General features: G+C 34.6%; 1 protein-coding gene across 2 annotated transcripts; it reads right to left on the bottom strand.

The window, feature by feature from the left end:
- Positions 1-664: 664 nt before the first annotated feature.
- LOC147492227 (Protein kinase family protein) lies at positions 665-14441 on the bottom strand. 2 transcript variants are annotated; one of them, XM_086569503.1, is made up of 14 exons: positions 13961-14441; positions 13723-13897; positions 13021-13104; positions 6820-7061; positions 6364-6595; positions 6173-6252; positions 5869-5953; positions 5645-5776; positions 4570-4683; positions 3826-3873; positions 2579-2657; positions 1730-1786; positions 1002-1050; positions 665-896 (listed from the first exon to the last, which is right to left on the bottom strand). In XM_086569503.1, exons 1-14 carry the CDS (start codon positions 14164-14166, stop codon positions 848-850), a joined length of 1632 nt encoding a protein of 543 aa, XP_086425629.1. In that variant the 5' UTR covers positions 14167-14441; the 3' UTR covers positions 665-847. The 2 variants fall into 2 exon arrangements, with proteins under 2 accessions (XP_086425629.1, XP_086425630.1); XM_086569504.1 differs by lacking the exon at positions 1002-1050 and having other exon boundaries at positions 13961-14440.
- Between the last annotated feature and the right edge of the window lie 9673 nt (positions 14442-24114).

Raw genomic sequence — 24114 nt, 5'->3', positions numbered from 1 at the left:
AATACAGTCAATTAAATTCATTCCTTGAGATATTTTACCTGTCCAAATAATCCAAATAATCTTTCTTGCGAAGATAACAAAAATTAAGTCCATAGAAGAAGGAAAAACGGATAAACAAGTCTATATACATATGAAAAGTTATGATATTTTTAGGTTTTGTCATCCAATCAAATTCTTAATGTAAAGTTTAAGAACGCCACTCATAATTAATAAATTGCGCTTTAAGAGCATCTTTAATAGTGAGACCTCTTGAGTACCAAACACTAAATTCTTGAAAATTTGATAAAAACCATCTTTAGTGATGAAACCAAACCAAAAAAACATCAAAAAAATACCAAACCAAACACCAAATGTGGGGAATAAGCATGATGTATCTCAGTACCTAGATCTTTAATGCAAAATATGGGGAATAAGAGTTTTCCGTTCCCATAGGTTTTGTGCCAAGAGAGAACAAGTTCCCTCGCTTCTTCTACCAACTATTATGCATATACGCTGTAATGTCAATTACCAAATCATCCAGGACCATTCCCTTTCCGTCTGCCCACTGCAAGTATCACTAGACACCAAGAATTTGTGTTTTCACTGGGTAATAAAGGAGCAGATAATTTCGTCTCAAAAAGGATTAATCAGCAGTTCCTTTATGTGTTGAAGGTTGAAACAAAAATTTATCACATTATACACTGAACTTTTATTGATAATCTCACGAGATTTCTTTGTAATATTACAACATTCTCAAACAATAGCATTTACACAACCAGAAATCACGAAACAATTGGTGCTCAAAATTAGATCAACTACAAAAGACCTATTTATTCCACCCTGCAAAGCAACAACTCACTTTCGTGCTCTACCCTTGCATGTGTTCACAAGTGCCGACTTCCGACTTCGTGTAGTAGCTTTCAGATCACATACACGAAGAGAATGGGTGTATCAACTTAAATATAAAGAAAAAGAAGGCATGATTATACTATTTGATGGTTTATCGAAAAAAAAGATTATACTATTTGTGTTGTCCATCTAGATTTACATCGTCATGCAGATCAACTTGGCCTACAAAACAAAAAAAAATAATACTGTCATAGTCAAATCAGTTGAATAGAGCAGGTGCCTGCTGGTTCAGTTGGCAAAGTTAGCCGAATTTGTTACAACAAATCTCGGTTCACCCCCACCCCCACCCCCACCCCTCCAAAAAAACACACACACACACGGCCTGGGGAGTCATGTCTAATTGGCTAAAGTTGCGTGTTCTAAAAACTGTATTTTTGAATAAAATAAAAAGTCAAATCAGAGTACATACATATCGAGATATATAGAATAATACAAAGCTATTTCCTGTTTGTATTCATATAGGTTAGGACTTAACTTCCCACTAAATGACTAATCTTCTTTCCACGGACAGTGGTCTCCATATAATTCGGTTCAAACCCATCTATATACTAAAATCAGGCTGTGCCACTTGTCAGCATAAACTGTGACTCATTTCCCGGCCCATTGTGAAACCTGGATACATTAGGTGCATGTCCAGTTACTGCACCTCTATGTACTCAAAAGGTGCAGATATTAATCAATAAGGATCTGCCAGCCTTAGAAAATTAAGGTTTCAGAACAATTTCGTTCGAGCAATATAATATCAACAGTAAAAACGTCTAGTCCAATGCTTCAACAGATACAGTGGACAAATATGTCAAAGGTAATAACACTCAAAAAAATGTAAAAAGTAATACCATACCAAATAATGAAACAAGAGATGGTGTATTCGAACTACTCTTCGGTCTCTTGTATGTACCTGCAAAATTGTGAGCATCGATGAGAGTTATACAGAAGGAATCTGTTGACACTTATAATTGAGTCAAGAACTGAAAAATGGGAGAGGAAATGAACCAAATAGCACATAAGACATAGCATTAACATACTTCGATGAGATTATTAGGTTTGCGTGTTAATCTTACTATACTTTCGAGATGGTATTGTTTAAGTCAATTGCAAATGTCATCATTTATTTGATATTACTAAGTTGATCTTAACAATGAAAGGGCAAATAAGAATCACAAAATATCCCTGTGGTGAGAAGCTCACTCACCCATTGTTTTTCGTATGGCTAGTTGGTGTTTCGATTGTTTTGGTCAGTTCATTAAATAGAGTTTCTTTTCAATTTTATTTGAGTTTCGTAAATTCCACTAGCAAATGTAATTGTCTAGAGTGTGGATGCTACAGCAAGTTTTTCTCTTTACCAATTTGGGCGACTTAGGTTTGGTTTCGACAGAGAACATATTATACACATGAAGTTTTTCTCTTTACCTGAAAATTTGGGCGACTTAGGTTTGGTTTCGACAGAGAACATATTATACACATATGATTGATAAAGCTTTGGTTTCGACTTAGGTTGTTCTGAATACAATTTACTAATATATTGGATCGCAATCTACAGATTCAAATCCAAATAGTCTACTATGTTTTTCAAGGATTGGCTCAGATTTGATCACCAATATAATGAGGTCACACTAATAGCAGTAGTAATGATAATTTACTATTTTGTACTTCATACAGATAAGTACTTAAATTGTCAAAGTTTGATTACCTGAAGCACCGACAGATTTTTGCATGTCGGACTTTTTGAACGTATATCCTATGAAATTGGCATCTTTGGATGTCAACATCTGTTAATCAGACACCAGAAGGAATAAGCTGCTTGAGATACACTTCATGTACAAACACGAGAAAATTAGATATCAAAATATCAGAGCTACTGCTATCAAACCATGCAGAAAGGAAAATAGGTAGTTCTCAAAATCCGATACCAATTCAATAATCAGAATTCTTGTTTTCACCAACTAAAGTGAAAAATGCTAAGGGAGGCAAGATCAAACCAAAATTGCAACACTTAGACGGATGTTGTCCTATTCTGGAACAACTTGTACTTCGAGAATTTTAATTAATAGAATAATAAAAATAATTACAGAGCTGCATAACTGTGTATCGATTAAAATATTACTACTGTGTAGATGCAACGAACTTGGTTTAACTGGTCTGAAAAAAATAATTTAAAGGTACACTTTCGGCTCATGGTGGACAGAGTGAGGAGAGTAGAAAGTATTAGAAGGTTCACTTCTCTCAGACTCAGCGCCGTAAATTATCCATGTTTATTCTTTCTTTTTCTTTTTTTCTAACAAGATAGAGGGATTCTACCTTCTTCATCCTCCCTTACAATATCAACGTGTTTAGCATTTAATAGAGTAAAGAACTTGCATTGTGTTGCACAGCACTAGCAGTAGAAGCCAAGCAATCAGCTGCTCTATTGCTGCTCCATATACATTAGAAAATACTACAACAGCTAAAAAACTAAAGATAACTCTAATGGCAACAAGAACATTGCTGCCGTATCATGGTTATTTCTCCAGCCAATTGATAATTCTAACAGCTCTAAGGGACTCTAGAACTGTTCATACTTTCACAACCTTTGGCTGCAAAAAATGGATCTCTGGAAATTGTATTTTCCAGAATTTAGGTCATTCAAACACTGGGAAACCTATATTTTTCAGAAATGTATTTTCTAGAATATATTACATACTACCTAACGCACCCTAAGTGAACAACAAAAACGACGCCTTTTATATTTTCAATTCAATCTATTCTGTAGAACATTAAAACCTGGGAGGCCTACAGAAAAATAGATCAATATGTTGAACACAACTTTTCATATTTTAAAAATCTATGGTCCAAGGATGACAACAATAGTTAACAAGCTATCTTCTACTAATACATGACCTGACAATATAAAAGGAAAATGACAACAAACTTCAGTTACTTTCAAATGCGAACCAGTACCTTGCGCCAAGGTCCCACTCTTGGTAATTCTGATGGAGGCCCCCCTAACTGTGATGGAGAAAAGATCAGTAATGCACACAAACAAACTAAGAACTCCGTCAAAAACAAATCTTTAAATTCAATTTCTCTTTGATGTGATGTAAAATGCTGATCACAATTTTTTTATTTTTATTTATAACAATGATATATTATTACTAAATTATTATTATTATTATTATTACTGTTATTAATATAAACACTATTAACTATTTTGATGTTGTTACCGTTCAAGGGAGCAGCCTGACCACTTCCTATCCATTGAGTTTATACATAAAGGAGAAAACAAACAATTTGGAATTGCAATTGGAAAAAATGAAAATCCTTTTTCTTTATTGTAAAATACAAAACAAAGAGAAACACATCATGGACAAGTACATGCCCTGTATTCTTTCGAAGGACTGATTATGACTATGATTGTCATTTGAGTTCCTACTCAAGGTTCGTGTCGATGTATTTTGCAGAGAATCTACTGCCCATCCACAACCCGGTATATGGACCACCATACATTCATAATTGGTTATCTTTATCTCACTATCCACAAGAAACTTGTGAAATCTTGTAGAGATTGTGATGGACTGTGTTTTAATAGAGTCAAATGTAAGAAATGAAAGATGCTAATTGGCGTTACATACCAACAGTAGCGGAGATGAGGATGTTAAGCAAAATAAGATATATAAAAGCACATACAAGGAATCTAGAACTTACTTCTTCAAACTTCTCGAAGTTTTGAATGTCCAATTCCCCATTAACAGTGGGCTTGTAGGCAGCTTCCATCTCATACAATCTTTCCCATTCAATGCCTTTAAACCATGGGTGTGCCTGTAAAATAGTATATGACCTAATGAAAATGTAAACAATTGGCACTCATTGTCAACAGAAATTGTGATATGGTGGAGAGGATGTTCTAGAGCATTTAGATGTCTATACAAAATTACAAAGTAGAAGAGATGCAACTGTTAAAGGAAAAGCAATTACGCATACCAATGATGTATCCAAAAAAAATTGATTTAAGAAACTCACTTCTTAAGAAGAACAAAAACAGGGAAACTCGTTATGGAGTAAAAGGGGGTAACAGAAGCACCCAAGTTAAGTTCATATCATGCTTGCGTTTGAGGTCCCCACTGGCTTACTGGTCAAGACTTGGGAGATTGGCCCATGTCTATGGTTTGCTTCCCATGCTGATCCTTATGAGGTAGAAAACTAAAAAGTGCAGTTTTAAGGGAAGGAATTGACCCAACTATTCTGACCACAAAGACCAGGCCATTCGACATGGAAATTATATAACTGCCAAGCCTTGGCTCTGAACTGGTGGTAAGGCAAGAGCCAAAAATCAAAAAAGACTGGGCTCCAGTTATGACAACTTGCATTTTAACTCCATAAACCTGAACAAAATGAAATTTCTAATAATTTTGAAAAATTAGATACCAGAAAATGTTGTTAGAAATAACAATGATATATATAAATCGTTAGTTACAGGGTCAGATTTTATGACCAAATGAAGAATATGTAGTAACAACTAACAGTAGTCACATATTACAAGTGAGGGGCAATATAGATTAAAATTAATGATTAATCAATGGTCAATAAAGAATTAAAGTTGTTTTGTGAGGTATCATGAAGCATATATTACACTGTACGCATTAGCAATGCAGTAGCATATGGTTTTAGTACGGCTAAGGCAAACATGTTATTAACTTATTATCCTGGTTTAACAGCATAGCAAATTTGAATTCCTTTTGGCACTATTTGCAGGAGAGCTATATATCAAAGAGATACTTGCCTTTAGTTCATCCACTCCTCTAGTCCCCAACCTTGTTTCAACATCACAAAGCAAACGACAAATTAGATCCTTAGCATCATCCGATATCTTGGGTTCCTCAGGGAATTTCAAGCATGTTTTCCAGTTGATGATCTGATAGAAACTAAAAACGTTGGCAACTTGTGGAGTCAACACAGAAACATATCTTTGAAAAACAAAAAGAATTTTCAAAAAATAGGGATTACCTTTCGGCAAGTTATCCTTGGATCCTCAGAACAAAAGGGGGGATACCCTATAAGCATCTCAAACATGATTGCCCCCAAAGACCACCTAACTTGCACAGATAATTACACATTAGCGTAAGAAAAAGATCAGCATAGGGAACAGGTCCACCATTTTGTGTCGTACAAAAACATTTTTCCTTTCTTGTTAAAAAATCAGAATAATAAGCGAAGAAAACTATATGCAAGCTGCACTACTTATCGTAAGCATAATTCGAAATTTATGTCTGATTGGCTATACACATAAAATGACTCAAAACTCACTCACCAGTCACATTCCATTCCATAACCTTTCTTCAGTAAAACTTCCGGCGCCATATAATCAAGAGTTCCCACAGTGGAGTAAGCCTTCAATAATAAAAATAAGGTTTTCAAGTAAAAAGATAGTCCGACACATGGGTTTTTATCGAATAGTAACTCTGACCAAAAGGTGGAGTGCAACAGTGAAAAAAAGTATACCAGGACACGACGATTCCGTTTCCATTTCTGTAATTGTTCTTTTGGCATCATCCAAGGAGCCTTATCCCATCCAGAATTTTCTTCCATTTCCATTGCCGACTCTTGAATGGTGAAAACCTCGTTCTCTAATAATACATTTGAATACTTATATTCCAAAGGCTTACACAAACCAAAGTCTGAGAGTTTCACATGGCCTTTTTTGTCCAACAATAAATTGTCCGGCTTAATATCTCTGTAATAAAAACATACATCAGTCAGAGTACTGCAATTCATTTAAAAACATTTGTAAACTTTGAGCAGGATATACATCCTAGGTTTCATAGATGTAACATCATAACTATAATAACATCTTAAAAAATTCGCTACAACAAAGATATAATAATGAAAATAAACACTTCAATTGTGGAGACAGATTTACGAAGGCGAATACTTAACACAATTATAGCAGAGGAATACCTGTGAACATAGTTATGCTGGTGAATAGAACTGATGGCGAGAATGCTCTCTGCCATGTAAAACCGCGAAACATCTTCAGAGAGAGTATCCTCCCTCATCAAAAGAGTCATGAAGTCCCCACCAGGTAAATACTCCATTATAAGGTACAAGAAATCAGAATCTTGGAATGAGTAAAAAAGCTTTACTATACAACGGCTATCAACTTCTGCTAGCAGGTTCCTTTCAGACCTGACATGCTCGACCTGAAAGAAGGAAGACAAGATATCGAGAAGATAAATAAGAGAGAAATACAAAGGGAGCATGCAATAGAAGGAAAGGAAACGCTATATATTGTACGTGATTGAAAGAGAACAAATTATTCAGAACTTTAGTCTCATCAATTTACTGTTATGAAGGAGCTTAAAATATGTGTTCATACTCACATGCATCAAAATCAAAAACTTAGAGTTTGGTATAAGAATCAACTCCTTTCACGGGTAATTGCTTATTGAGCATTTAATCCATGTGACCCTTTTTATACATTCAATGTTTAATCAAGAAAACCGACCCAATGTTAGCATCCTTCCTTTCAGTTGCCAGTAATGACAAACCGATATGAAGGACTCCAAGCTCCTTCTCCAATGTATACACAGTAAAGACCGGTGATTCATAGTCGTGATTACAAATTATCATGTTAGTTTGTGTTTTGTCATTGTGTCTGTTTGTCCAATTATTTGGTGGTTTTTGGTATCTTTTGTTGTATTCTGTGTGTATGTCTTTACTTCTGTTCTGTTCATATATAATCAGGGTATCTCTGGGTATGTATGATGGGGTATAGTCTTAAGAGCATTAACTTCTTAACTCTTTAGCATTGAAATTTTCCACAAATACATCATGGTAATAGAGATTCTGCTAACTGAGAGCAAGACGTTGAGTTCTTGACAACACCTGCTCCAGCAGACGCAGAATACCTGTTAAGCCATTGTGAACCTATTCTGCTAGTTCATATTGGTCCTTGCTAACCATCTTATCATCTCAGATTCCTGATTATCACTCCTCACACATTTAGTTTTGCGTTATACAGCACTCTATTCCCTAAATTACACTACAGGTTGCGTCAAGACTAAAAAAGCCTCTGCATGTCCATCAATGGGGGACGAGATACTGTCTGTATCTCCAATCAATCCAGCACATATACCCATGTTGGTGATCTTTTCGAAATTGATGACTGCAAATACCATTTTCACCAATGTCACTTAATCAAACTTGCTGTTTTTTTCGTGCTTCTAGACTAATAAACTTACCAATTCTAGTAAACCTAAAAAAAATGAAATTGGAAGTCGTCGTCATTAATGACAATCATCCCTACTGATAGAAGAAGCTTGCTCTCACATAAAGAACAGCGAGCTTCTTGTTTCTACAATCAATGCACGTGGGATTCTTCCACATAAAGAAAAAGGTGCGCACTGACACTGACCATTAGAACATACAATTTGTCCCTCCTGTCTATTCACATCCATGACAGAAAAGTAGACCAAGTGCATTGGATACTGAAAAATGAACATCTCGCTAAGGTTATATCTTCTATAATACCTATGTTACATTGACACGCCGTATCGGACACGGATACGAATTGTCGGACACAGCAAAATATCAAAATTCGAGGTAAATTACATGTAAAATGTGTCCGACACGGACACGTGGATACATATCCAACACGGATTTTTTTCAAAATATGGCGTGTCCATGTAACCTAGATTTTTATAATACAAAACAGCTCAGTTTTTCAACAAAGTTATAAGGGCTTAACTGGTGGCCTTGATTTTCTCGAGATATGAGTTGTAATAAACCTTAATTAGTTAGGTTTAGTCATTCACACGTTTTAAATTTTTTACTTTAATTAGTTAGGTTTAGTCATTCACAGTTTAAAATTTTTTACAGCTCAGTTTTTCAACAAAGTCATAAGGGCTTAACTGGTGGCCTTGATTTTCTCGGGATATGTGTTGTAATAAACCTTACTTAGTTAGGTTTAGTCATTCACACGTTTTAAATTTTTTACCTTAATTAGTTAGGTTTAGTCATTCACAGTTTAAATTTTTTTAAGAGTCCTACTTGATTAGTACTTTCCAACTTTCGTTTATTTCCTTAAACCCCTATTTCTCCTCACGTTTCCTTAAACCCCTATTTCTCTTCACGGCAAGCACTCCAAGTTTTTTTCTTCCGAAACTATTAACAAAAGTACTAAAGGTGGGGGGATCCAGCAGTCGATGAACAAATAGAAGCTACAACAGATGATTCTCAATTAAGAATATAAAGTTTTCAGACATCAAGATCAATACTTCCTCCTGGCTATGCATGGTATACATGTAATGTTTACATGAAAATTTAGACCAACTATTTGGTAAAACTTTAGACCAAGCAGTTTGTCTACCATGACTATTTTCTTTGATTTGCTACATGTGTTTCATATAGGTATGGTCATGTAGTAGAACAATGACACCTGCTTCCCCTGTGTTTTCATGGTGCTAATTACTGTTGAAGTATGAATTTATGTACTTTCTCTTTGATGACTGAAAAGTTGGTAATGTGTTGGGTGAGTGTACGTTAAGTTAGTTTGTAGCTCTTTAATATGTTTGAGTACCTAAAAGAAAAAATATTATGCTCCATGATTAGAAAAGAGATGAGTATAAGAAAAATGTGGAAGGATTCCAAATAACATTGTTCAGATGATATTCCAACATCAATATAAAATTTATCACGTACATTTGCTATTACCACATACATGTCCACATGCTCCTAATACACTAAATAATTAATAATGGCAACAAAATATTATCATGTATATAATCTAACAAAGCTTATAGGAATTTCTCCTTAGTCAAGCTCAAAAGTAGAAAGTATTTTTTTTAAAGCCTATGAGACTTCCGTCTGCTCTGATCAGTTTCAAAGCTTATAAGACTTCATTCTACCTCTGATCGATACTTCTGACATAGAAACTTAAGGGACATTCTTTTGGTTGTTCATCAATACCAACATATATGTTCATTACCATAGAGTTGCAACTCACAATACACATTAAGCATATAGGACTATCCGTCCATCTTTTTAAGTTGTCAATATTGTCAATTACATAATTTTTGCATTATATGTTAGGGCCGGGATCCATTAAAATTTTCTATATTGCAAGAGAATTTTCTGTTAGTTGTAGGAAGCTGTGAATCATTTGAATATACCCTGAATAGTCAGTAGAAGTATAATGTAGTAGTCAAGTAATCAAGTTGTTCTCCATATTTGTGTTATATCATTTTTCTATGTGCTTTACAAAGAGTTTCATACTAGGTGTTCTTAAGAGGAGTTTTCTGCCTATGGCATATGTTAAAGCTTGCTGGAGTTCTGGGACTGTAGTACCCGCGGGAGAGTGTCTTAAGCACCAAGAAATAAAGCACTTCTACTAAGAGATCGAAGAACTCCATCAATTTTACATATCCCTTAGGCTAAATATCATTTATCTCCGCAGAACTCTATGCGCTAATGCACCGAATCCCGTCAGAACTCCGCAGTTAAGCGTGCTTGGGCGAGAGTACTACTAGGATGGGTGACCTATTGGAAGTCCTCATGTTACACCCCTCATTTGCAATCTTAGTTTAACCGAGCAAAATATATATATATATATATACGGGCCAGCTACGTCGACATACTGTTCTAACATACTATCTTGACATACCCAACCAACCATCAGATCTTGTGAAATCTAATGTTCAGATATGTTTTAAAAAAACCAACCAAATAAAAGAAAAAGGACAGACAAAAATGACAGACAAAAATGACATTTTCATTTTTCTCACAAAAGAAAAACCATTTTTGCTGGTAGAAACTACAATAACAGAGACACAAACGAATTGGTTATATAAGACAATTGAAAAGTATTGTCAAAGTTTGGTTTTGCTTGTTCATCACACCAATGATCAACTGAGGTCCAATGTGCTCAAGGACGAGCTTCTGCTGATGCTTAAATAAACTATAGTTCAGTATGCTTGTCATCATGAAACCAAAGAAGAGGACCAAATACAAGAACAGAGACACAAATAAGTACTCGGGAGAATTGGTTGATGATCCCAGGGAAAAAACCCAAATTCTTTGTATGAGGAGTTCCACTAACAACCCAAATTATTTGAATGTGGCAAACACACAAAGTCACAAAGCTAAACAATATCATTATTTAGTTGTTGCATAATGCAAAAACAAAAGTCACAATCCGAAGTCTGAACACACATTGTCCACAAAATTCCAATTTCCATTAACAACTACCAAATTGTTTCCCAAAAACAAAAAGAGCATGAACAAAAATGGAATGATTCAGCAAGAAATGTCTCAAACTAATTAATACAAATCCATAACAACACTTTAAAGGCGTAAGTTGTTTCTTATTGTTCGGCATCCCCTCTGTGCAAATCTAGAGCGATCTCAATCCAGCAAACACTTGAGAGAGAGAGAGAAGTGGAGTGAGGCAAGCGTGAGAAAATTTGATAATGAGAGATGGCGACTCGTTCTTCTCTTTGTTTCCTTGTTTTTTGTGGTGAAAAAAAGAGTTGAACGAGGAAGAATGAGTTTTTTCATGAAACAGCCAACGTCAATGAAGAAGATGAAAAGGGACTTTTTTTTGTGGAAAAATGAAAATGTCATTTTTGCCCTTCTTTTTTTAAAAAAAATTTGTTTGGTTTTTTTTTTTTTTTTTTTTTGATCGGTAAGTATAACTTTATTAATATAATTAAAGATAAATGCAAATTTGAACGTTAGATTTGGAAAGATCTTATGGTTGGGTGGGTATGTCAAGATAGTATGTTAGAATAGTATGTCAACGTAGCCGGCCCGATATATATATATATATATCAACATAAATCACATAACTCTAAGGTGGCGAAAGATTAGTACAACTAAAAGGAAGTGTATTCGTATTACGAAACTCCCTTTTTAAAATTAGTTGCTAGTACGTTTCTCCTTGTGTTCTCCATTGATTGTGCTGATAACCCCACATAAAATCTTTAGCTTCTTTAAATCTTTTAGTCTTTTTGAGAACTTCATCATCAAAGGCAGTATCACTTATGCAAAATTTATTTTTAAGCATAGTGTCAAGTAGTAGTTTCATATACTATCATATTAGGCAAAGATATGATTGACCATTTGTTGTCAAAGCACTTCAACACTTGTGTTTGGTTAAGTTCTTCAGCCTATCTTTTCCAGCACATCTTCTTTGATGAGTGGGTTGATGTCAGCGTGAAAAGCAAGTTACATATCATCCATTGGCTCAATGGTAATGATAGAATTGCAGCAACGGTGAACATGTAAAACTTGTTATACATTACCTTATGATTTCAGTTTGAAGCTTGGTTAAGGTATATTTATTTGTTCAAAGTGGCTACCTAGGTCATAGTAATTAGACATGCTATCAGTAATAGCATGAGTGAACGAGTCCACACTCCATTTATGGATGACCAAATTGTTCTCAGACGTACATATACTAAGCCAAGGTGATTTTCTATGGTAAGGGCATCATAATGACACAGACATGTTCAATTTAAATGTCAGTAAACAGGGGTGGTAACTCTGCACTAAAAGTTAGCGTAGAATGCTAAATTTACAAGTGCTCATTTCATAATGACTCGAGTGGCGTAGCCATGAGTTAAATTCTAGTCTATTTAATATTTTAAAGCTAGAAGACATTTTAATTATAATAATCACTCTATCAATCAGGAAGATTAAAACTTTCCTGTACTAGATCGCGGATGGTTAATAATAGGGTAGGGTTATACACAAAAGTCGAAAGAACTTAAATTCAAGCATAAGTTTGACTCCACTCACATATACATCATAATTGAGAACTTGCTCCTGTCTCTTAACTCCAATCTATAAACAGAACATTTTAAACTTTTTCCAAACTAAAAGGAGTAGCTAGGTCAATAACAAGGGGACACAAAAGTATAAAGAATTGGCTTTCCATGAGCTAATATTGTAGAAGCAATTTATTTCAAACTTCTTTAATAGATAAATGTGAAGCCTAACTTGGAATTAACAGTACCTTACAGCGTAAACAAGATAATTTCTACAAATAATGAGACAAACTAATACTCTTGGTGACATATGGCACAGGTAAATATTTCCTAAACTGACAGGGTAAAGCACGTATACTGTAAGTAGCACCTCTTGAGCTTAAATGTTAGTCACCTGTCCACGGCTCAGCATTTCTGATTTTTTCAACTTCTTCATGGCAAAAACTTCACTTGTGTTTTTATCACGGCAAAGCCTTACCTGAAATTGGGAATAGGGAAAACATAAGGAACCAAAAGTTTACGGACAAAAAGCAACCCACATGTCAATCTGCATTTGCATTAGAAAAGTCAATAAATAAATATAAAGTAGTACCATTGAACACAACCCTTGTCATTTAGCATTCCATGAAAGTTATAATCATCATGATTTCGAAAGCCTTAACCAGATATTTGGGGATGGCTGAGAACACTTGTTCTTGCATTCTATAATTTATAAAGATATGGCCTTAACGACAATGTAAGACTTTTGAACAATTCCAGTTTACGCATAAGGTACAGCAGTTGAGTCTAAAAGACGATAGCAGCTTAAAAGAAAGCTTAACATGGATGAAAAAAGTAATAGAAAGTGGTAATGTCAATCCTCAGGAAATATGTACAGGGTTATCCATTTTGCTATAAACCATAAAGAGGGCAAAATATCGAGTAACAGGTAAAGATTCAACATAAAAAAGTAGCTACAGTCGACAGCCAGAAATGGCAAAATCATATATTGTCATACAACAATCGGAAATTGGAAGGGAGTGAGCTGAAAATGTGTTCCCATATGTGACATTTATTTCCAATTAAACATTCTGAAAGATTGCATTATAATAATTACCTCACCAAATGCACCACGTCCAATCAACGTCAACAATTCAAAATCATCAATACCGACTTTATGTCTTTGTAATCTCATATACTCAGTTTCCTTCCTCTCTAAACTCCTCATCATCTCTTGTTGCTCCTCACTCGATACCTGAGCTTCTTGTGCTCTCCTTTGTAATGCCCACCTCCTAAACAATAATCCACGTCACCACAACAAAATCATAAATAAACAAAAATGTTAACATGCATACCTTTCTTTACGCTCTTGGAGACCTTTAAGATAATTCTTGTAATGATTTTCGATAATTTGTTTAGCAGCAGCCGCTTTTTGTCTCGTCACTGGTGATGAAACCGAGACTTGCTCAGTAGAACAAGTCAAAATTGATGAATCTGCTCCAAATTGAGGACCATAATCTTCTCTCATTTTTAAGGTTCCAACTACATCATTTCCTTCCATATTTCAGATCTTGATAAAATAATCAATAAAAAGTGTTTAAGGAAGGTGTCGAGAAAGAATCAAGTGTCAACTTTTATTATGGCATCATTTTTATGGGGTGTCGGCGGAGATCCAGAGTGGGTTTAGGCTGTGAACAGATAGATTAGATTCTCTTTTTATTCAATTTTATTTTATTACTGCTACTAGAAATGGAGACAAATTTATCATTTTCACTTTTTCTGTATTTGTGTCAGAGTTTTTTTTTTTTTTCGGTCGAGGTTGAGGTTAAGAGGTTTGTTAGGGTACGGCTGCGCCACAATATTTGCTTTTTTTTTATAATAATTCGGTAAGCGAAAAGTCTTTTTATTAAATTTATTTAGAAAAAAAAAAACGATTAACAAATAACGAGCTTCTTTAAATAAAATGGGGACTCTACAATAATTTCATCGCGTAATTAATTTTGTTTTCCTATTTTGCCCCTGGCCAAACAATTTATGTCATTCTTTGTTTTATTTTTTATTTTGTCTTTTGGGGTAAAATTGTAATTTCGTATCTATAAATTAAAGTGAAAAAAATCAGTTGGGCCATCATGATTGACAAAGAGGCTAGTATTAGTAATGGTAAAACTAATGTCAAAAACTTATTTACGTTATCAGAAAGTTGTTTTTACTATAATTTGATAGACAAAGTCGTCTTCTGTCAATCTTCTCCCTCGTGACATAATGTAATTGAAAACAAGTGAAAATTAGCGTTTAGCTTAGGTTTAGGTAGACCTCTATCGGTATTTAAATATTAGAAAGTATTACACCTTTCCTAAAAGGATTAACATACATATCTTAAATGCTTCACAATTTAATTTCTTCAATATAATGCGTAGAAAGTGACTATGATACAATAAGCACAACTTTAACACAAGACCATTACAAAGAACCAACATGAGAAGGTCTACCTACTTCATCTTAATAAGTGCTTCAGCCACCTTAAACATTTTTATTCCTCGACACATGATATTTGAAATGACTAGTACATGATGCAAATTAGTATTTGAGAATTAGTTGGAGGAAGCTTTGGTTTTGAAGTGCATGCGCAACAAGAAATAACTTACCGATTTAAGTTTTTGAAACTTATCTTTGGGCATGTTGGGATCGAGATCATTAATATGCAAATATATTAATAATAGTAAAATTGATTTCAAAAAATAACATTACCTTTTAGTAGAAAGTTGCCTTTGATTATAACTTGATTGACAAAAGTTATAAGATTTAGTATTATGTAAAATTTAATTCACATTGATTAAAAATATGAAAGTGTTACGTGTCGCATTAATAATAGGGTACTACAAAGGAAGAACTTACCCATTGCAGTTTCAGAAACTTGTCTCTGGGTAAGTTCGGATCTAGGTCATTGATATGGTTGTAGGTGTTCCTAATCAGTTTCAATAAAAAAGTAGTAATGACTTTGAAGTATAAAGAATCACTTTTTTCTCCACCATCTTTTTGAGCACTGCTATTCTTCATTTGTCAGAAAAACCCATCATCGTCTTTTACTCGTACTTGTCAGGTAGCATACTCTATAGTGTTGTTCAATGCATTTAAGTCTATTTCTTTCTGAAAGAGACCCTGACGAGAGAGCATATCACCTACAGTTCTGAAGAAATCTCTTCTATTTATATCCCATATGATTGGATGATCACAAATCATCCACATATCACTATACAATAAAAAAAAAATAGTTTGCATAAAATAATTGGTGGTAAAAGAGTCACGAAGAAAGATAAAAATTAAGATATAGAACTTTCCATACACCAACTAACATTAAAGAGAATTATTAAGTATGTAGAGTATCCAATGATCAATTAGTCTTAATATATTCTCTCATGTAAAATGCCTCCTTCTTTGAAAATGATTCCTAGTTACCCCATTCTACCTCTTTGAAAGTGCTCATTCTCTTGAATTCTCATCTGTTATCGTTGTGGAAACGTGAGTAATCTTATTTTCGATTGTCTTTTCCCACTTCCCATACCCAGTAATGTTACTTAGTGCCTCTTTAAGTTCGATATTTTTTTCTAAAACTGAACTCGAACACAACATATCACCAAGAGTTTGAATCTTCTATTAAAATCTTATGTGATCAATTGGGTTATCACATATTATCCATATGTCGTTATTAAATAACGGAAATATTATCTTCAAAACATGGGAAGAATATTTGCTCATATTGCATTTGTTTTGAACCGTCTCACAAAAATATTGGAGATACGTACCGTATAATCCATATATCTAAAAGGGTATATCTTAAAATGAACTAGGGAATGTCAATTTTTTTCAGTGAATCAAATGCTAAGTTGCGAATTATAGACTTGAGTTGAAAGCTAATAATCGTATAACTTTTTGGGAGTCTGACAATATATGCGAAGAGAAGACAAGAATTAGACATCGAATCATATCATATAGTTATTATTATTTTTTTTTTGTTGAAGAAGACCAATTTATTTATAACTCAGCGATGTTTTTTGGGTTCTGAGTGATTTTTTTATTTTTTAAATAAAAACAAATAAAATTAAAAAGCTTGTTAAGTGTTGATATTAATGTTTGATTTGGTTGTTCAAACAAATGGAAATCACATACTTTCAAAAGTATTGCCGAATCTAATAAACTAAATTCTAACTGATACATTTTTTTTTTTGTTTACATGTTACAATAACTTGCCAAATTAAAAGAATTATTTATAGCAAAAGTTTCACCAAAGTAATCTCTCTCTCAATTTTCATAGTGTTAACATTACCCTAGATCAAATTGCTAACAAATTGTATTTGAGAATGTAACAAGCTCTTTTATTATTAACAAAAAAGGCTAAGAGACTTCTCTAGAAACCATGAGCTTGGGCTGATTACAAAAAACAAAAAACAAAAAATAATAAAATTGTGGATTGAATAAATATATTGATGGTTGTGGAAAATTGTGTATCTCTATTCAATCTCTTAATTCATCTCTCTTTCTTTGATTGTCTAGATCTTATAATCTTTATATCCCTAACCCAATTCACCAAACAACAATATGCGAACTGTTTTTTTCCATGTAAGTAGGTACACGTCACTACATTTTGCTATCATCATGTATTTTTATTACCAAAATATTATTCAACTCTCACCCTCTTTTGTAATTTCAGATTTTTACCATTCCTCTAGATGGGTTTGAGAGAAATGGTTGTGGTTCTATTTGGGCCGTCAAAGTTGATATCCAATTAAATTTGGGCCGTGTTAAAAGGCCCATCCTCTCTGCTCAGGTTTATGACTGTGTATGTGTTGTTAAGTATATATATACAAGCGTTTAAGATGGGAGATTGAAAGAGGTAATGGAAATTAATTTGTAGATTAGCATCGTTTGTGCAAACTATATTTGTTTTATACATACCTCAAATGAAGTAATTAATATTTAAACAAGTGGGTATATTGTCACTCCGCAATTTCTATCAGGAATAGCTTAAGGCAAGCATGTTATGATATTGGAGATGAAAGAAACCATAGGGCCACTTTTTTAGTGGGGCTTAACTACGCGAAGTGGTTCTTTTGACCTTTTTCTTGAAGAAATCCACTACCCTCCGCTCACGCCCCTATTGCAAATTAAAATCTCGTATACTAGTTTTTGTTTGGGCAATGATTCACCTAAACACACTAATGAAGTTGTAAGGGGTGTTGATTGTGGCAGAGGAGAGACTGAACCAGGTGGTTGCCTACGTATCTAGAGTGTTTTTCATAATCAAGTCTCTATGTGCGTAGTTCTTTGTTTGAAATGATTGTTGGGTATTTATTGAGAAATTAATATGTTACCCTTTCCTTAGTTGATGAGATATTTCCCTCTTTGTACGAAATATTTCCAAAAGCTTTATATGAAAAAAATCCCTTGATATATCTCCGGACTTGCTATATATAACTTGGGTGCTATATTAGTGGGCAGTGTCATTGCTCCAATAGAGGGCATGCCAGAATGCAACACTAGTAGGCAAGCGGGAATGTCACAATAGCGGGCAAGCAAGCACACCTCACTAGTAGGCAAGCGGGAATGCCACAGTAGCGGGCAATCAAGCACGCCTCATTAGTGAGTTGCACTTATAGTAGTGCCCAATGATGGTCGTTCGTAGAGGTACAAGTACACTGATACATACAGTTTATATTCTTATCGGAAAATAAATAAATAAATAAAAAATCACCAATGTTAATTTGAGTGGTTACAAGGATAAAAGGGAAATTCCACCATCATCTTCAAACCCTAACAAGTACAACACACAATACAATCAATATCAATGGCAACTGAGCAACTTCTCACGACCCTAGCTTACAAACCCAACCCACTCTCTCTCCTCCAACCCACTCGTTTATCCTCCTCAACTTTTTTTTTACCCACGTCATCACCACCAACAGAAAAACAATGCTCTATGACAAACTTGCAGAACAAGTTAACAAAATTGCAAAACAAGTGAAGTCAAAATTCAAACCTCTTGATAACAGTACCCTCGACCCTGACGACCCTCGTTTTCTTCAACACGCTTCACCAAACCCAGTTTTAATTGACCACACTCCAATCCTTTCCGCACCCGAAACTCGAGTAACCACACTCGTTAACCACTTACGTGTTGTCACTCAGTCTAACTATTTCGCTCCCACTATGACAATTGGGGTTTGGATTGAAGCTGGAAGTAGATACGAGACTGATGAAACTAATGGAACTACACATTTTGTGCAACATATGCTGTTGAAAGGGACAAATACATGTAAGAAAGCACGTGCGGAAAGTGGATAAGTGGTTGAGAATATTGGTGGGCATTTGAACGTGTATACTGGGAGAGAGATGTCCACCGTAGCAGCATCAGTTGCAGTTAGTTGATTCCAGGGGAAATATCAAGTCATCTAAGGAAAAATAGCAAAGAAACTCAGTCGAAAGACTTTTATAGTGATTGCAAAATTTGTAAGAAAAGAGACTTACTGGTTGGAGCATGAGTGTGTTTTATGGGAACAGGGATTCCTACAGGCTCACCATCAGCATCATAAGGATGAACATCCCACGCATCACCCAACACACGGAGATGGTGATCAGCCTAGCCTTCATCACTTTGCTTCCCCTTGAAAAAGACAATCGGAGAGTTCTTGTCTCTGGTTATGAGATAGTAGTAAGATTGGTCTCGAATACGCCGAACCTCATAAAAGTACCCAAACACCCAACGATTCAGAATGAATCCATGCCTCTTGGCCAATATGGCAGAGTACATGACAATTCTGTAGAACAAAGGTGATGCTTGACCAAGAGCAAAATTGAAGTGAATCAGACACTCTCTTAACAGTGGGTGGAGGGGAAGAGTGAGTCCGGCCCTGAGTTGACTAATGGTGATGAGTGCAACTTCCTTGTAGGCCAACTCATCAGACAACCTCCCTTATTCCAGACCGATATCATCAGGGATGTGGAATTTCTCTTGGATTAGTTCCAGGGAGAAAAGATCTCCAAAGTTTACAAGTGACCAGTTGGGATTCATGATCAGAAAAGCAAGAAAGTTTCAAGTTTTGGTTAAACCCTAAATGGGAGATCAAAGGTTTCAGTATACAGGAAAAAAACAGTGAAATAGATAATAAGGGTTCTCTCACTAGATCCTTTATATACAGATAAGATGAACGGTTATGATTAGCCTAAGCATTGCGTCTTTTCAGGAAATGGCATGTCTGTTCGAGCCGTCTTTTCAGAGTTTTAATTAGTTGAGTACGTAATCAGTTCCAACAACTGTTTAGCAAAAAAAAAATTGCTCCAAAAGTAGTGTCGCTTCAAGCGCTCACGTGCTAGATGGCATGAGAGGGGGCATCTACAAGGGGGATTTCCTGTCATTGGATAGATGACACGTGTATGGGAAATAAATCGAGACTATAGATGTCCAGAATGAGACGAGGACCATCGGATCAGTTATGCGAATAAGTGATCTCATGTTTAGCATAGTATGCATGTGCTAGACACGTGACTGACCGTCTCTAAGCATAACAGTTATCCAAGTCGTTAGGAACTTATATGGACAGTTCCTGAACAGAAGAAAAATGAATAGGGCGATCTTTGATGATAAGGAAGGAATCGTAATAACATATCTTAAGAGTTACCTTTTAGATATAATCTTCCCATATACGATGGGACATTATGATCAACAAGGAAACCTTGCTCTAATAAGATATGGTATAAATTCAGACTTCCATAAGAAGAGGATTCCTAATAGGAAGGCAGAGTCTAAAGATGGAAGAGAACTCACAAGCGGTGAGGTTCGCCCTAACCCTAGGACTCTCAAAGCTCTTCCTATATAAACCATAGGAATTCGCTCTTAGGAACTATGCAAAATAGGGTTCAATTCTCCTAAATAAACAAAGAGATACGTAGGCAACCGCCAGGCGGTTTAACCCTTAACTCACATAGTTGATAACCCTTAACCCTTCTCTACTCAGTAAAAGCTTCTAGATCACGAGACACAGAAGAAGATCAGGGGACGGATACTTATAAATTCCTCTACACAGATGATCTAATAGTATTTTGTAAGGCTACTGCATGTTGAGGAATCCATAACAATGAAGCAACAAAAGATTCTGACATAAAAACTAAGACAAAAGATTCTGACATTGCATGACAAACACATAGTTGATATTCTGACAGAAACTGGTATAATACATAAACATCCACAATCACAATAAGAAAACATAAACAAAAGATTCTTAAAAAAAACTAGACTAGACAACAACAATACTAGACACCATCACTTATTGGAATTCCTCAATTCTTATACACCATCACTTTTTATGCAGAGTTTTCATCCACACACCTGCAGCTGCCAGCACTAACACAATTTCTTTCATTTGCTTTTTAGATGGCCCTGCTTTTGCTGCTGGGGCTGGTGTGTTTGAGGTGCTTGCTTGAAGCCTACTTAATATCCTCTGTGACACAGTAGACTTATGGAATCTCGATGGTGGCTCATCATTATCATCTGGAACAACATCTTTCTCTTTCACAACACAGTAGGGAAGACATTTTTATGCTTTTCCTTCTTTCCCAAGCACTTCAATGTAGCACAACTTCTCACATTTATGACATACTCCAATTTGTACATCTCCATCTTGGTACACCATCTCCATGAACACTTTCCTTTCCTGTGTTGTTTTCATCATTTCACATAGTTTATTATAGGACTCACTTAACTTGGATATGTCCATCTGAACAGTCTTAAAGGCTTATTTCACCATTTCAAAAAAAGAGTTATCAACTGATTTCGACTAGTGGTAAGAGTAGAGAGTGGTGTAAGTAGAGAGTGGTATGAGTAGAAAGCAAGTTGTTCTTATGTAGGAGATGAGCATTGGCATTGGTACAAGTAAAGAAATGGAACTAAAGAAATTAATACACACTACTACTTAACTAACACATTCATTAAACACAACTTACAATGCAACAAATATCAGATAAAATCTATCCAAAATAGCTATAAGTCTTAAGTCAACAATATCATATTTCTTACATTAATTGTTGCAGTTCTCTTATCACATCATATCCGAATCCATATTCAAATGTAACCCAAAAATGTAACCCAAAAGAAAAAATGTAACCAAAAAGAAAAGCCTTGGATGGACTTACATTCAGTTGATGTTGGTTGTTCCATGTTGGTTTACTAGCTGCCTTGGTCTTAGGTTATTTGGTCTTATTTCCAGCTTGAGTTTCAGCTTGAATTGGCCTTGCTTATGACTCTATTACCACATTTTAGACTAAAACTCCATTACAGTCACTTAAACAAGGGAAATAAATAAAATAATATGAAACAAACAAGAATAACAGTGATCATTTTCTTCATTTCCTTCGCCTTCTTCACCTCAGAAACTTGGCTCTCCAGTCTTTCCTTTTCCGTCTCAAGTGCTTTGATATTTTCTTTGTCCAGATCATCCTCCCAAGTGAAGAATTCACACCTTTTCAGATAGTATTTACACCCTATGAATTTTCTTCCTAGATTTTTCGGTGTATTTGAAGTTCTTCTTTTTGTCTCAACCCCATAGAAACAATAACCTACTGAATTCACCGATGCGCGCAGTTGACATATATCTTTGCAAAAAACTTGAAATTGAAAACAAAAGGTTCCAAAACAAAATGGAATAGAATTTAAATTAGTGATAGAATTTATAAGAATGATAGCTGGTGGTGATAGAATTGTGTTGAAGAGAAGATGATGGCTAGGGTTGGAATTAGAGAAGAGAGTGCTGGAGATTATGATTGTTGTTGGGTTTAATGCCAGCTTATGACCGTTGTTTATTTTTTTTTTATTTATGTGTTGAAAAATTTGTTTCCACGTAAGTAATTTAGTGTCCACATAAGTAATTTAGGGTCCACATAAGCAACTGTTAAGTTAATTTGGATGGAAAACTGCCAGAATCTCCACATTGTTAAAATTGAAAAGTTGGATGCCCAGAGTGTTAACAAAAAAATTTGGTTGCCCACTAATGTGAAATTGGCCATAGTTGGATGCCCAAAAATTCATTTTTTCCATTTACTTTTTTTTTTTTTTTTTTTTGCAATTGCATAGTGGTCGATTTATTTGAGGATATGTGGCTGAACAACGAAATATGATTTATTTTTTTGTCCTGGGCCACTGGGGATTGCGGAATAGCGGAAATATATAATTCAATTTATTTTTTTTATTTTAAATTTATTATTATTATTATTATTTTCTCTAAAGGTTGGGCCGTTGGGGTAAGCAGAATTGCCGGAAAGAAAAACTCCACACAAAATGCCATGTCGGATAGGGTTATACTGACCAACTTACATCCTTCCTCTTTATATATAATAATAACTAGCTTGTAGTCCCGTGCATACGCACCAGCTCTTTTGAAAATATTTATATTTTTGTTTAGAAAATTGAGACTACCGTTTTAGTTGCTAACCCGTTTTAATTTTCTAACAAATTGTTTTAAATTAAGTTTTAAAAATTCGTTTTTTCAATTGGGAGAGAGATTATATTTTAATAGGAGAATAATTCCCGTTTTAATTATAAACCATAGATTTTCGCTTAATTTTCAATAGGGGAGAATTCTCATTTTAATAGGAGAAGGATTTATGCTTTAATTAAAAGTGTTAGAATTTGTTTTAATAGAAGAAGAATTCTCGTTATAATAGAAGTGAAATTTCCGTTTTTCAAATAGGAGAGAAATTATCGTTTTAATAGGAGATAACATGGAATTTTAATAAAGCTTGAAAAATACCCCCTTTGGGAGCTTTAGTATTAAGATACTAACTTGTAGGCCTGTGCATACGCACCGGCTCTTTTGAAAATATTTAATTTTTTTTTCTAGCCCGTTGATTACCGTTTTAGTCGATAACCCGTTTTAATTTTTTAACAAATTGTTTTAAATGAAGTTTTAATTAAGTTTTTAAAACCCATTTTTTCAATTGGAAAAGAGATTTTGTTTTAATAGGAGAAGGATTCCCGTTTTAATTAGAAGTGTTAGAATTTGTTTTAATAGGATAAGAATTCTCGTTATAATAGAAGAGGAATTCCTATTTTTTAAATAGGAGAAAAATTTCCGTTTTAATAGGAGATGACGTGAAATTTTAATAGAGCTCGAAAAATACCCCTTGTGGGAGCTTTAATATTAAGATATAGATAAGAGAAGTAACCCTAAACTGACTCACATCATTGGAAAACAAAGACCAATTTTTTGTCCTCGATGATTTTGAAGGAGAAGAACAAGTGTATTTGCATCGCCGTAAGGGGAAGAGGTACGTTCGATGCTGATCCATATTCTGATGGTATTTCTTACGACAAACCTCTTTATACAACATAATACCTTATTGAATGGATGTGTGGATTGTTGAGTTATAGAATGAATAGTAATGGATTGTAGAGTGAGTGGAATGGAATGAAGTGGAATGGATATGAATTTGTATATGAAAAGAAGAACAAGATTTCTCAATT

This window comes from Coptis chinensis, chromosome 6, assembly GCF_015680905.1.
Source record: "Coptis chinensis isolate HL-2020 chromosome 6, ASM1568090v1, whole genome shotgun sequence".
NCBI classification, from domain to species: Eukaryota; Viridiplantae; Streptophyta; class Magnoliopsida; order Ranunculales; family Ranunculaceae; genus Coptis; species Coptis chinensis.
The sequence above is the reverse complement of the archived record's forward strand: the minus strand, read 5'-3'. Positions and strand labels throughout refer to the sequence as shown.

Bases quoted from the DNA above. Each gene is read 5' to 3' on its own strand.
- LOC147492227 (XM_086569503.1), bottom strand. From the start codon at position 14,166: ATGGAAGGAAATGATGTAGTTGGAACCTTAAAAATGAGAGAAGATTAT. The intron at 6,596-6,819 runs GTATTCCTCTGC...TTTTTATTACAG, and splicing joins CAGCATAACTATGTTCACAG to AGATATTAAGCCGGACAATT. The intron at 5,954-6,172 runs GTGAGTGAGTTT...TGTGCAAGTTAG, and splicing joins TATGGAATGGAATGTGACTG to GTGGTCTTTGGGGGCAATCA.